The sequence below is a fragment of the Magnolia sinica genome, chromosome 15 (assembly GCF_029962835.1).
Source record: "Magnolia sinica isolate HGM2019 chromosome 15, MsV1, whole genome shotgun sequence".
NCBI lineage: Eukaryota > Viridiplantae > Streptophyta > Magnoliopsida > Magnoliales > Magnoliaceae > Magnolia > Magnolia sinica.
The window spans coordinates 4,286,866-4,302,239 of NC_080587.1; the positions used below are offsets into that span (position 1 = coordinate 4,286,866).

A 15,374-nucleotide genomic window follows, 5' to 3' on the forward strand; every position below is an offset into this window, starting at 1 on the left:
TCATCATACCCTTTGTTTCATTGTTTTTTAACTCGGCCACTTGGACCGATTTTTTCAGTCTTCAGTCCATTCTCAGCTCACCCAAGTCAGGCAACATTTGGAGGGTGACTCATGGTTTCAAACTGAATCAGACTCAACTGAGTCTGAGTCGACTCAGATGAGTCAGCCATCCATGTTTTTTTTTTTTAATCAATTTCAAGATTATGAATACAAAGACTCATTCATTTCTTCACACAGCCTCAACATTAATGGGTGGGAGATGATGATATCTCTTGGTTTCTTGGCTGCGGCAAGGTATTTTTCTTGCAATTTTCTCTCCTGTTTTTTGGATTTTCTCTTTTGGTTGTTTTTAGAATTTCTCTTTGTGGACCTTAAACCACACCCCTTCACCACATGTAGCCCACATCTGCACCAAAATGATTTGCTAGAATGCATCTCAATGGATTGCTATAGGATGCATTGGGATTTTAGTCTTTGGATGCGCAATCATCTTTCAATGATCAAAACCATTTGTACGATGGGTCTCATCTTAAATGGGCTGTGTGTGTGTGTGTGTATATAATAATAATAATAATAATAACTTATTGGGATATTCTATACCTTTGATCATTTGACTCTTTTCCTTTGAATTCGGAAGGTGTCCACAACCTTTAAATGATCGAAGGGTTCAAATACTTCAATCTAATAGTTATTTTGGGCCTCCTTCCATAGTTAGGGCCATCATATAGACACTTTTGATCACTGAAGAGGACTTGGATCCAACTGCTGATGTCCCAACATTTTTTTTTTAAAATTTTTAAAATTTAAAATTTAAAATTTTTTATATCAAGTATCATACTTTACTAAAGTATCAAATAACTCTCATACAATTACTTCTCTACCCTTCTCTATCTGGCAAACCTCTTCCTCTCTGCACATGCATTGCCGTGCCATACCTGTGTGTGTATTAGTAGTTGCCAAGTACCAAGTTCCTCAACTATTTGTGGGATTTTGAAAATTTGTTCTGTCATTCAATGAATTGCAGCGTGCGGGTGTCGAATGAGCTCGGAAGAGGCAATGCGAAAGCTGCAAAATTTTCGGTCATTGTCACGGTGGCTACTTCGCTTTCCATTGGATTGGTTCTCTTTACAATGTTCATGCTGTTCCGAGGGAAAATCTCTTATGTATTTACAAACAGCCCGGAGGTTTCAAGAGCAGTTGCATATCTTTCTCCTCTGTTATCCTTCTCCATTCTGCTTAACAGCGTTCAACCAGTCCTCTCAGGTGAGCTTCTTCCTCTTATTTCCTTTTGTTGTAGTGTAGTGTATGTAACATAGATGATAGTTTTGGTTGTGACCCAGCATATCTGTGCTGTTCAGATCAATGGTATTGCCAATCCAAAGCGGGACCATCTTGATCAATAGTATGAATCACTATTCAACTGGCCATGAAATCTCCCACAATGGCATTGATCCGTCCTACAAGCCAGTTACTTATTAAGTAAAGTGGCCTTGTTGGAATTACCTTAGGGTGCGTTTGGGTGTACCAATATCATAAAATTTTGCACCAAATCAGACTGAATAATCTTAAAATATCATGAAATTTGGTGCAAACAAAAGTGCCCATGTTCATATAGTGATTAGTGATTATTGAAAGGGCCTCAGTGGGTGAACCCTTAGGATGCGGCTGTATCTACATAATCTTGGGAAGGTTTGCACAAAGCCGAAGGTGGATGGACCACATCCAGCAGTCCACGTAACTACTATGGGAGCGGAAAGGATCTTATCTATCCTCTGACACTAAGGTTTGGACGGCCATGAGACACAATCAATAGTTTAGATCATCCAGGGGCATTCTAATGGACAATGGGTATTCCCTCGGTTAACTCTCCCAATATTCTCTCTTTGGGGAATCGAATTGAGAGGATTAAGAGTTCGGACTCTCTCTCTCTCTCTCTCTCTCTCTCTCTCTCTCTCTCTCTCTCTCTCTCTCTCTCTCTCGAGTTTGAATTTCGAGATGAGGTTGGAAAAACAATATGCAAATGTTCCAATTATTTACTATTTAGGACCCACTAGTGGTTGCCAACAAGTGAGTCCCACAGCTCATATCCAACAGTTATGGCATTAGTGATTAATATTAATAGAGATAGTGATTTTTTTCTTTTCTTTTCTTTGAAGAATGGCCATCTTAAATAACCTTTTTTTTTTTTTTTTTCGGTATCGATTTTCATGGTCAGGGGTTGCTGTTGGTGCGGGTTGGCAAAGTGTGGTCGCTTACGTGAACCTCACATGCTATTATTTGATTGGGATACCTGTTGGAGTTGTGCTCGGTTATGCAATCGGTTTTCAAGTCAAAGTAAGATGTGCTGTTTTGGTTTTATAGTGTTCATGAAGTCTACTTTCAAAATTCAGAACTACAAAACTACTCTGTTTTGGTTCTTTCCAATGTTTTGGAAACTAAAACTGCAGTAGATCCAAACATAGAGAATGGGAAGGAGTCCAATTGGATGCAACAATAATTCACTGCTGCTCTTGAAACAGATTCATCCCGGTGATAAGGAATATTAGGTCCAGACTCCAGATGCATAGGGGCTTGTATAGTGTCCTAATGCATGTGGTCTATACAAGTGGGGCCCATGGTTCAGTGATCAATTTGATTGATTGGGGATGTCAGGAATCCATATAGGAAGATCTTAGCAATCGATCTTCACCCTTTTCCTTGTTTGCCACCTACTTGTAGCCATTGATCATAAGGGTTGGATCTTCCAATCTGGGAATTCCTACTTAACAATTGACCTCAGATTGACTTACGAGGGCCCAATTGTGTGGCCAAACAGATCAAACTTGATCAAAATCAATCATGATTGATGCATTCAATTTCAAATGTTGTATTGGACCCATGGCATTTTTAGGCCGGAGAAAAATAATGTGATTTTGGAAGTTCTACTTTAGGCTGTGTTTGGTTGCAACAAATATTATGAAATTCTGTGATATTTCTTAGTTGAAGTTCCAAAAATCACAAAATGGTGATCTTTAATGTTGTATGGGAAAGAACTCCTTCCCATCCATACAAGGATCTTTTTTTTTTTTTTTTTCCAATGGGCTTTGGGAATTATACTAATAGGAAAAATCCAACCCAAAAAAAAAATCTCGAACTAATTTGCTTGCATCCAAGCGAAAGCTGACCTAATTGTGTCAAATTGTTCTCGTTCCTTACCTGAGTATTATAATCCTTTTTACCTACAGCTTCTCTTTGGTCATTTGGGACCTTGGATTTTGATTTTTAACTTATAAAGAATCTAAATTCAGGAATTACAATCCCTTGGATTTTTATTTTATCCATTGTGTTTGGCAGCCTGGATGTTCAATCCTATGGAAATCAGACTGTTTGGCAACCTGGATTTTCATGAAGGCAACTTATGAGCAAGGAGGAGAGTGCAATTATGATAGTTGGAGGGGATTGAAAATAATTAGATTTTACATGAAGAATGGCCCCTTTTAAGAATTTTCAATCCTAGGTGAATTTGAAGTCCCCCAAATCCAGGGTGCCAAACACGACTTGGACTCAAGAATCCAGGATTGAAAATCCTAACTAAAATCCATGCCGCGAAACAACCCCTTAGAAGAAACTGCTAAACGTGGCCATAGGAGGTCAGTTTTATTAATTATGTTATTTCTTTTGTAGGGCATTTGGATCGGAATGTTGTTCGGCACAGCCGTTCAGACTCTTGTACTGTCTTACCTTACCTGGAGAACCGACTGGGATAAACAGGTAATTCGATTTCATTGATGTTCTCTTTTCCTAATCGCATTCGATAAATATTTCCGATACAAACAGAATTTTCATCTTTTTATATGTTCTTGTTTTCTGAAGGAACACCTTGGCACCCATTTCACAAAAAAAAATATTTTAATTAATTAATTAATTAAAAAAATCACCCTCATTAGAAGGTAGGCAACCATTGGATCTTCATATCAATTGTCCAAGCCCACCTTCTTGCATGCCGCAGCTCCCACACACCATCAACAGCCAACCATAGCTGAAACCATAGTTCTAACACTAGGTGACTCGAATCATACCTCAACTGGGTCAACTCTACGATATTCGAAATCGAGTCACTAGGAAACTCGTGAGTGAGTGGGACTCTGTCTCAAATAGAAACAACTCATTGAATCAGCTTAACTCATAGTGACTCAAGCCAAGTCACTCGCCGGGTCAACAAATTTTTTATAGACCTTAGATGAGGGAAGCAGATGGTTGATGTAGAGTTGGCACAGACACTAGGGGTGCACATGGTTCGGTTTGGTCCGGTTCTGGGGTGAAACTGGAACCGGACCGTTAGCACCCTAGAACCGAACCGGAACCGGACCGTGAAAACCGGTTCGGTTCCGGATCGGTTCCACGGTTCTGGGCTTTTTATAATATAGTCCAATTGCATGTTCTATTTCATAAGTTAGCCCATGTCCATTCGCGTTGTGATCCATTTGATGAATGGTTTAGATATTGTATATGGTGTGAAAAAATATATTTATGAAAACAATCAAAAGGTGCATTGTAAACCATAAATCATGAGTCAAATATACAACTAAAATATATTGTAAACTCAGTTTTAGGTTTGGTTCCATGGTTCGGTTCCATGTTCGGTTCCACAGATCGGATCCACGGTTCGGATTCACGGTTCGGTTCAGTTCTACATACCCCCAAACCGGAACCCAACCGAACTAAACGGTTCTTTAATTTTTGGAACCAGAACCGGAACCGATGCACTCTAGAACCGGACCAAACCGGACCGTTTGGTCAGTTCCAGTCCGGTTCCACGGTTCTACCAGTTCGATGTGCACCTGTAGCAGATACTTTCATTGCAAAGATGGACCAGAGAAGGCCCGTTCGGAGGCGGAAATGATCCGGACTGTTGAAACCTTAAATCAGTCGTATCTCGCAAACCAGGATAAGTCTTTCAACCATATTATATATGATTTTGGGGTAGGACAACCTACTTAAGCCAACCAAACCGCTATGCTGGATTTGCAAGATTCCATCAGATTGTTGACGGTCAAAAGTCCCATTTAGTTTCATTTTTATTATAAATAGTAAGTTTTAGTTCTAGTATAACTTTTGATCCTTTGAGTTGTGGTAGTCATGCCCAACATGAAAAGGCTTTAGAAAAGTTAGGAGAATAACGTGGTTGGGCCAAATTGGATACTTGGCTGAGAACCATGAAGTCTAGTAGGAATAGAGGTTGTCTATAAATGGTAAGTTTATTTTAGTAAATTTTATATATTTTACCTACACATAACCATTTTAAATTTGAATCAAGTAAAGACTCCATCAACCCTCAGGCTGACCTGACCTGGCCAGACATCTGGTTAAGTCAAGTTTTCGGGTTTTTGGACCATGACTGAAGGAGGGCCCACTGGTCCTCTTTTCTTGAGAATACAACGTGCCAGCGTTGCCTATGATATTCGAAACAGGAATTCACATGATCCTTTGAAAAGCTTTGCGAAAATGGCCCACCTAAGATCAATCCTTCTTTACCTGCCCTGTGAACAAACTTTTGATGACATGTATAGGAAATTTTACACTTGCTTACAGTGTTACTGAGAAGTCGTTTGGATGCCTGTAAGTTGCATTAGTTGTAAAGGACTTATAGGTAACTTAGTCATAGGTAGTGTTTGGTTGGGAAATTTCATCTATGAGTTAGGTAAAAGCTCCATTTGAAAAAGAGATTTCACTAATTAGGCACTCCAAAGCCTCATGTTTTCAAATTATTGGATATAAAGGAGAGTTGAATAAGGCCCATCTCTCTCTCTCTCTCTCTCTCTCTCTCTCTCTCTCTCTCTCTTCTAGTGATGGAGAGAATCCATCGAAGAAAAAGGGATATAGACGGGAGTTTAGTGTAACCCCTATTATACAGTGTCCATGTAACCCAAAGCTTTTTGGGGCCCACAGCAACGTCCAATGGCCAGCAGTTATTGTTATTGAATGCCCTTGCCTGAAAGAGACTTTCAGGTGTAAGTTGTCTAGACTGAAAAAGTTTCCAGGCATCCAAACAACTACTTTTTGGTTTTGTTTTGTTTTGGGTTTTTTTTTTTTTTGAAGTTCAAGTAAATTGAGTGTTGTTTATATGAATTCCATTGCAGGTAGCTATGGCTCTCACACGTGTAAATAAGTATTTCGTGCCCTCATCCAAGGAAACAGACAGCAGCCCACCAACCGCCTAATGTAGAGTATCCAAAGGCGATTCTATGCGTGTCACGTTTGGATGCAATATTGAATTGAATTGCAATCAATTGGGGGTTAATATGAAGAAGCAATGACCAATTGAAAAACTGTCACCCAATTGCAATTACATCAATCTAAAGTTGGATTTCAATCCATATTGTAATTTATTGGTCACTTTTCCTCTCTATTGAACTCAATCCAATTCAATGTTGCATCCAAATGCAGCCTCATTAGTAAGACAACCAAATCACCCTTGAATTCGTGCAGAACAGTCATGAACATGAGAGAACTCTCAAGCCTAATTGAGTAGGGAAGATATTTTCATCTCCGGTGTTGGGAGAAGCCAAATAAAAAAACCATCGTTTGAAATTCAGGAATGGTTTCCAGTCTGTTAGTTGGTAATTTGAGATGGAATGGATTCAATGCAAGGTGAAAATTCTTCCATGCAACCTTTAGCTAAACAATGCATAGTAGACTTTACAATGAGAAGTTCACGTAAGGAGATTTTTCAGACAAACATTGTCTAAAATCATGTGGGAATTCTATTTGGAATGAGAATCACTACCCTTCAATTCACTTAGAAGGGTACTGAATGGATGGATTGTTCTGATCATTGGACCATTTCTACATGTGGACCCCAATGGAGCTTGTGCATGGAATTTGTACATTTGAGGCCGTGGTTTGGTGATCCAGATCGTTGAGCTTGTGGGTCCCATTGTGGATGGACCATGATCAAAGAATCTCTTCAATCAGACAACTCTAAACTTTTCTTTATTGGTATGCAAATATATGGATAAGATGATAGAAAATCAACAATCCACATTCAATGAAGGAAAAAGGCCAAATTTTATGTGGCCAGCATCTTCTAATTTTGGAGATTTTGGGGGCATGGCCCATCCATTATGTTGTCATCATATATCAACGGCATGAACCTGGAACGATTCGTGTGTGATAGGGAAGTTTGCTATTTGTTGTGGGACGCGGATTGCGTGTTGAACCCCACACCGCTAGTTGGTGTAAGGACTCTATAGGGCCACCATTATGTGGGTCTTTTATCCATGCCGACCATCCGATTTTCTAGCTTATTTTAGGACATGACCCTAAATTTGATGCAGATCGAAAGATCAAGTAAACCACACCAAAGGAAACAGTGGGGATAAAAACGTGGACTCTCGAAATCTTCCCAGGGCCGTCGCATATGTTTATTTGTCATCCTAACCTGTTCATATGGTCCAACAGACCTGTATGAAGGGAAAACACTAATATCAGATTGACCCAAAAAATCGGTGGGCCCAAGGAGTTTTCAGAAGTAGGCATTCAATCCCCACTGCTTCCTTTGGTGTGGTCCACTTGAGCTTTGGATATACCAATTTTGAAGTCATGCCCTAAAATGAGCTGGTAAAAGGGATGGAGCGTGGATAAAACAAATACATCATGGTGAGCCCCACCGAGTCCTTAGATCACATAGCTACATGGTGGACCCCACGCAGCTTGTACGCATGTGATTATTCCCAAGTTAGGGGAAACAAATAGTATATAACTCACCTTGACCCTGAATCCTCTCTAGCTTGCATTCAAAGCATCAGGGACGCTGAGATTGCAGCCGTTCATTGGGCCAGCCTCACCTTGGATGTGATCACGTAAAAGTTCAGGCTTATCAAGCAATTATAACCGCTTGATTTTAGATAAACGATGGACAGATTAAACTGTTAACGAATGGCCATGCACCAGAGTCAGATGAGTATGATGCGAGACAAGGGTCTCATACACGGGTATGATGTGTGGGGCCCACATTCATTCCAAAGCAAGGGATCCATCCACTATTCTTGCACACATGTATGTAATCCAGACCATCCAACCAAAATGGGCCACTATCCACGTAGAAACGCCAACAAAGGTTAAGGCGGCCGGTTGGACGGAATATGCAGGCCAAAACTCAGCTGGATATACAGCTCAGATAGCTCAGAAGGATCTACAGTTTGACACACATCAAGGTGGGGCCCCATGAGGTCGACCTATAGTAACATTTACCATATATTTCAATGATAGTAACTTAATCTTGTTTCCTCATTTTTTGGCTAATGTCCTAAAATGATCAGGACAAATGGATGGACAGTGTACATCTAATACATATATCATGGTATGTTGGAAATTATACAAATTAATATATCTCTGTATAATGTGGAAACCAAAAAATTGCAAAATAATCTGAAATCAGGACAGGCTGAAGCACGTCTGAAACGCTGTCCTTAAAGTGTTATTTGCCCCTACTTAAGTAAATTGAGTATGCTGATAGGTTATAGGCAAACCGCTTCTAAGATACGACGAGCCTGGTGTGGGTCTGCGTTCAGCAAATACGAAGGCCCACTAAATGGAACTCTTATACACTCTGTCTAACAGAATTACAATATATAAAAAGTCTCAAAAGAGAAAGAAAGAGAAGAAATTTCCTTTGATTTAGACCACTGCACTGGTCAGTTCTTCAGCCACTGGTTTAGATGAACCGTTTTAGACCACACTGTTGGTCTGTTCTTCTAGCAAAGGTTCAACCCTTGCTGTCTTGCTGGAACCACTGAAATATTAGAGAGAAGTAGTGAGCTATGTCTCAATTCGTATGGGTCTGCTGGAGTGGGTTGAGAGATGGTTTGAAAACCCATCCAGACCCTCATTTTATAAGCTATGATGGCTGGGGGTTATCGTCCAGGGAATTAAATCCCCTGACCGTTTTCTAGCTGTTGTAGAAAACTAGTCGTTTTATGGCCGTTTTCTTACGATTATGCATGGCCCATTAAGCTGCTGCATGCTGACTGTTGTGAGATAGCAGCTAGCTGCTTTCTAACTGTTGGGCTAGCCATGCAGTAGTTACAGCTGGACCCTGCACTAACTGCACAGCTATTACAGATCTACTGCAATAGCTTTATTTTTCAGCCTTCTATATATTCTGGAGGACTCTTATTCAGTCCTCTAGTCTCCCCTTCATCCAGTCATCCAGCTTAGTCACTTAGTCGCACCGTGACTCGCACACGTCTCGCTCCAGTTCGCTAAAGGTCGCGAAGGAGTGACCCTCTACGACACGATGCGGACGTGCAAAGTGCGCCACTAGCGCCTCTACAGCCACACTGCCTCACATGCCCACACCCTCCCACCGAGCCCGTGCCCGAGACCGAGTCCGAATCCGAGCCCGAGCCCGAGCCCGTGCCCGAGCACGAGCGCAGGTGTTCCAGTGCGTATGAACACGCAAGGTCCATAGTCCTTGGACTAGGTGAGTAAATATTATAATACTCCACTATTTTTATTTAAACCATTTTTTCTTCTCTTCCCTTTCTCATGTGGGACTATTCCTAAAAACCCACAAAACGGTATTTTTTTCAAAACCACTTTTTATATATCATATATTATTTTTTATTATTAAAATATATTTTATTAAAATCAATATTTTTTGCAACAATCCCCCACTTGATTTTTTATAACATATATTTTTTCGGTTAAACAATTCTGCCAGAATAATTAGCTTATATGCATAAAGAAAGATATCTTTCGATTTTAATCTTTCCTTAGTGTAAGTATCTCAAAACTCTGTCGAAATGACTAGTTGCCGTATCGTTAAACTAGTTATTCCTAGAGAATAGAGTCGGAGAAACCACACATATATTCATTATGTGTTTGTTAGAGTTCCCACAATCTTGCTCAGCACAATTAATGGCCATGTGTTTGTCTTAATTCGTAAACGATCCAGAGAGAAAACTCTTAATTCTCATGAGAGACGGCACTATCTCTATGTTCATATAGGTAAAATCCTTTCAGTGTCTCCGTTACTATAAGACACTTGTCCTTATAGACTGGATTTCATTAAGAGTTCTAAGACTCAACCCTCTTTCGTAACGCTCAACACTTATCTATTATGGATGAGGTTATATAATTTAGTGCTGAAAACTTTTCATATATCAGTGACTTGTTCTTACCCATTAAACCCAAAATTAGAAATTTTCTGACTTTAGGTTGGGTTACCATCACTGGTGGAACTTTGGTTAAAGAGTTTCAACCCCATCCCTCTAAATGTAGCATTTACTGTTTCTCTCGGTAGAGGTTTAGTGAAAGGATCTGTTAGCTTATTGCTTGATTTCACATAAGAAATAGCAATGATTCTATCTCGAATCAATTATCTGACATAATCATGTCGAAGACTAATATGTCTAGACTTACCATTATAAGTGCTGCTATAGGCTCTAGCTAATGTGGCTTCACTATCACAATGTAGTGACACAACCGATATAGGCTTTATACAGAAAGAAATTTTTAATAGAAGATCCCTTATCCACTCAGCCTCTTTGCCTGTTGCAGCCAAGACTATAAATTCAGACTCCATAGTCGAATGCGTTATGCAAGTCTGTTTCTTGGATCCTCAAGATACAACTGCTCCTCATAGGGTGAATACCTACCCTATAGTAGACTTGTTGTCCCTTGCACTCGATATCTAGCTCGTATCGGTATATCCTTCCAATACGGTAGGAAACTTTAAATAAAATAGTTCTAAGTCTTTGGTTGCTTTTAAGTAACCGGACTTTACTGATTGCATTCCAGTGTTTAGTACTGGGGTTACTAGTAAACTTACTAAGTTTACTCACAGCATATGTGATATCAGGTCTAATGCATTGCATAGCATACATAAGACTCCCTATCGCACTCGCATATTCTAATTGTGCAACTGTTCTTCTAGTATTTTCTTTTAGCTTGATACTTGGATCAAATGGGGTCTTTGTTTCTTTTATATTTAGATGGTTAAACTTGTTTAGTATCTTCTCAATATAATAAGATTGACATAAAGCATAACCCCCACAATATTTTTTAACTTTGATACCAAGGATGGTATCAACTTGTCCAATATCCTTCATTTTAAATACGGAAGACAGAAACCTCTTTGTTTCAGTCATACCTTCTATTTCATTACTTATTATTAACATGTCATCAACACACAAACAAATATAACGATATAACTACCATATACTTTAGAATATATGCATTTGTCAACTACATTATGCATGAAACCATGAGATAGTATTTTGGAATCAAACTTCTCATGCCACTGTTTTGGTGCTTGTTTTAATCCATACAAAGATTTGATTAATCTACATACTTTATTTTCATTTCTTGGTAGAACGAAACCTTAAGGTTGTTCCATGTATACCTCCTCATTGAGGTCACCATTCAGGAAAGCGGTCTTTACATCCATCTGGTGGATGTGAAGATGATGTATAGAAGCTAGTATAAATAATATCCTAATGGATGTTATCATAGCTACAAGAGAGTATGTGTCAAAGTAATCTATCACTTCTATTTGTCTAAAATCCTTAGCAACTAGTCGAGCTTTAAACGTTTGGATAGTCCCATCAGTGTGATATTTCTTCCTAAATACCCACTTACAACCTATGGGTCTAGAACCTGGAGGTAAATTTACTAGTTCCCATATTTGGTTTGATAGTGTGGATTCCATTTCATCATTTATAGCTTCTTTCCACAAAACTGAGTTTCTAGAGGATACAACCTCTTTATATGTTTTAGGATCATCTTTTATAGTCATTACTATAGGTATTTTTCTTATAACATTTTCTCTATCTCCTTCTACAAGATGAAAAATGACGCATTGTGAGTTTATGTAGTCATCTCTTAGACTCTTCTCTATTCTTGTCCTTTGACTCGTACGAGGTTCAATAGGAGCTTCCACTATCTGTGGATCTGTGCTATATGATTCTCTATTAGGAGTTTGGATTTCATTATCCTTTGACTCCAAGGATAGTGAGTTCTCAAAGAACTCAATATCTCTTGATTCTATTATTGTGTTAGACTCTATGTCTAGAAGTCTATAAGCTTTACTATTTTATGCATACCCTACGAAGGCGCACTTAATAACTCTTGGTCTTAACTTAGTTCTTTTTGGATCAGGAGTTTTGTAATACACAAGATACCCCTACACTTTTAGATATCCTAGGTTATGTTTTCTACCTCTCCATATTTCATATGAAGATATTTTATATTTTTTAGACGAAATTCTGTTTATATATGGCATGCTGCAAGCAGTGTCTCTCCCCATAGACTTAGTGGCAACTTTGCTCTTATCAGCATTGAGTTGACCATTTCTACTAATGATCTATTTTTTCTTTCAGCTATTCCGTTTTGTTGAGGTGTGTATGGCGATGTACATTGATGTATCAGTCCATGTTCTTCACAGAAGTTATCGAATTCATTGGAGAAGTATTCTCCTCCTCTCTTGCTACGAAAAACTTTTATCTTCTTATTTAGTTGATTTTCTACTTCTGTTTTATATATTTTAAACATATTTAATACTTCATCTTTGCTCTTTAACAGATAAATATACACATATCTAGAGCAATCATCTATAAAGGTTATGAATTACCGTTTACCTCCACGAGTAGGAATGCCGTTTAACTTACAGATATTACTGTGCACAAGATCCAATACTTGAGACGATCTTTCAACACTTGAAAAAGGTTTCTTCGTCATTTTGGATCTTATGCACACTTCACATTTATCGGTTTCATTATCTATGTATGAGATTAAACCATTCTTAGCCATGAACTTCAAAGTACTATATCCTATATGGGCTAACCTATCATGCCACAGTCCAGCAGATTCAACCATATACGCAGAAGTGCTACTTTCATTTAGAGAAAACTTAACCATCTCATTACAAGCATATCCCTTTCCGACAAAATTTTTATTCTTAGATAGAATCAGTTTACCTGACTCATACACCACCCGTATGCTTGGTTTTCCTAGAAGATCTCCAGAAACTAAGTTTCGCCTTATGTCTGAGACGTGCAGTACATTAGTCAGAATCACTTTCTTTTCAGAGGTGAATATCAGTTCGACAGTTCCTTTGCCGACGATCTTCGATCGGACTTCATTACCCATTTGGACCTCTTGATTATCGGTCAATTCCTCATAGGTTTTGAAGGCTAATTTGTCGTAGCACACATGTACAGTAGCGGCAGTATCATACCAGCACCCTGGAACTTTGCCTTAGATGGTATTCACCTCAATGATCATAGCTACGATATCGCATTCTTTTACTACACTTGCCTCTTTTTTAGATTTGCAATATCGACATACTCGAGTATAATGCCCAGTTTTCCCACAGATATGACATGAGCCTTTGAACTTTCCGTTATTCTTTTGGGTGTTTTTCTTGAATTTCCCTTTATTGGGTTTCAGGGAATCGTCCTTCTCGGGATGTTTGTTGTTAGTATTCTCTACCGCATGTACCTTGGACGAGGTATTTCCGTTATCATTTTTTCTGTCGCGGTTGCAAGATTCTTCCTCAATTCTGAAGTGTTTCTGGATTTGTTCCAGTGTGTAGCCCTCAGTTTTATGCAGCAACTTCTTTTTATAGTCTTTCCACATCGGTGACAATTTACGATTATAGCCCCGACTTGGAATGATTCAAGAAGATCGATTTTTATCGCTTTGATTTTGTTTACTATTAACTACAGTTCTTGGATTTGAGGCAGTAGTGGTTCATTATCTACTATGTTGAAGTCAAAATACTTGGCAATGAGAAACTTATTGATACCTTCTTCTTCAGCCCTGTATTTGAATTCCAGAGCGGCTCAGATATCCTTTCCTGATGACGTCTATTGGTACAGATCGTATAGGCGGTCGGAGAAAGCGTTCAGAATGTATCCTCGACACAAGAGTTCATCTTCGGCTCGTTTGGTGCGGGCAGCCACTTGTTCAGGTGTGTCTTTGTCAGATGCTTCAGGTAGCGCTTGCAGATTTGGATCTAATATGTAATAAATCTTCAGCGCTGTCAGGAGAAATTTCAGCTTGTCTTGCTATCTTGTAAAATTGATTCCATCGAACCGATCAAGACGTATCAAGTCCTGATTCATCAACTTGATGGATGAAACACTCTCGGCTTCCATTACAGAATAACGCTTTAAGATTGTTAGAAATTATACAGATTAATATATTTCTGTATAATGTGGAAACCAAAAAATTACAAAATAATCTGAAATCAGAACAGGCTGAAGCACGTCTGAAATGCTGCCCTTAAAGCATTATTTGCCCCTACTCAAGTGAATTGAGTACGCTGATAGGTTACAGGCAAACCGCTTCTAGGATACGACGAGCCTGGTGTGGGTCTGCGTTCAGCAAACACGAAGGCCCACCAAATGGAACTCTTATACACTCTATCTGACAGAATTACAACATAAAAAAAGTCTCAAAAGAGAAAGAAAGAGAAGAAATTTCTTTTGATTTAGACCACTACATTGGTCAGTTCTTCAGCCACTGGTTCAAATGAACCGTTTTAGACCACACCGTTGGTCTGTTCTTCTAGCAAAGGTTTAACCCTTACTTTCTTACTGGAACCATTGGAGTATTACAGAGAAGTAGTGAGCTGTGTCTCAATTCGTATGGGTCTGCTGGAGTGGGTTGAGAGATGGTTTGGAAACCCATCCAGACCCTCATTTTATAGGCTATGATGGTTGAGGGTTATGGTCCAGGGAATTAAATCCCATGACCGTTTTCTAGCTGTTGAAGAAAACTAGCTGTTTTATGGCCATTTTCTTACTGTTGTGCATGGGTCATTAAGCTGCTGCATACTGACTGTTGTGAGACAGCAGCTAGCCGTTTTCTAGCTGTTGGGCTAGCAATGCAGCAATTACAGCTAGACCCTGCACTAACTACACAGTTGTTACAGATCTGCTGCAACAGCTCTATTTTTCAGCCTTTATATATTCTGGAGGACTCTCATTCAGTCCTCTAGTCTCCCCTTCATCCAGTCATCCGCCTTAATCACTTAGTCGCACCACGACTCTGCGACACGATGCGGATGTGCGAAGTGCAAAGTGCGCCACTAGCGCCTCTACAGCCACACTGCCTCACATGCCTACGCCCTCGCACCGAGCTCGTGCCCGAGCGCGAGCGCCGGTGTTCCAGTGCGTACATAGTCCTTGGACTAGGTGAGTGAATATTATAATACTCCACTGTTTTCATTTAAACCATTTTTTCTTCTCAACCCTTTTCCATGTGGGACTATTCCTAAAAACCCACAAAATGATATTTTTTCAAAACAACTTTTTATATATCATATATTTTTTTTATTATTAAAATATATTTTATTAAAATCAATATTTTTTGCAACATAGTAGGAT

General features: G+C 39.2%; 1 protein-coding gene across 3 annotated transcripts in view; it reads left to right on the top strand.

Annotated features, from left to right (window-relative positions):
- Window positions 1-15,374, top strand: part of LOC131227707 (protein DETOXIFICATION 21-like) — a 101,559-nt gene that overhangs the window by 19,321 nt on the left and 66,864 nt on the right. Inside the window, exons 5-9 of one of the 3 annotated variants that reach the window (XM_058223508.1) lie at window positions 238-294; window positions 1,025-1,263; window positions 2,216-2,334; window positions 3,664-3,750; window positions 6,120-6,777. In XM_058223508.1, the coding sequence (XP_058079491.1) occupies window positions 238-294; window positions 1,025-1,263; window positions 2,216-2,334; window positions 3,664-3,750; window positions 6,120-6,200 (583 nt within the window). In that variant the 3' untranslated portion in view covers window positions 6,201-6,777. Of the gene's footprint in view, window positions 1-237; window positions 295-1,024; window positions 1,264-2,215; window positions 2,335-3,333; window positions 3,602-3,663; window positions 3,751-6,119; window positions 6,778-15,374 lie in introns of those variants that run through there. The other 2 variants (XM_058223509.1, XM_058223510.1) reach the window with 2 other exon arrangements.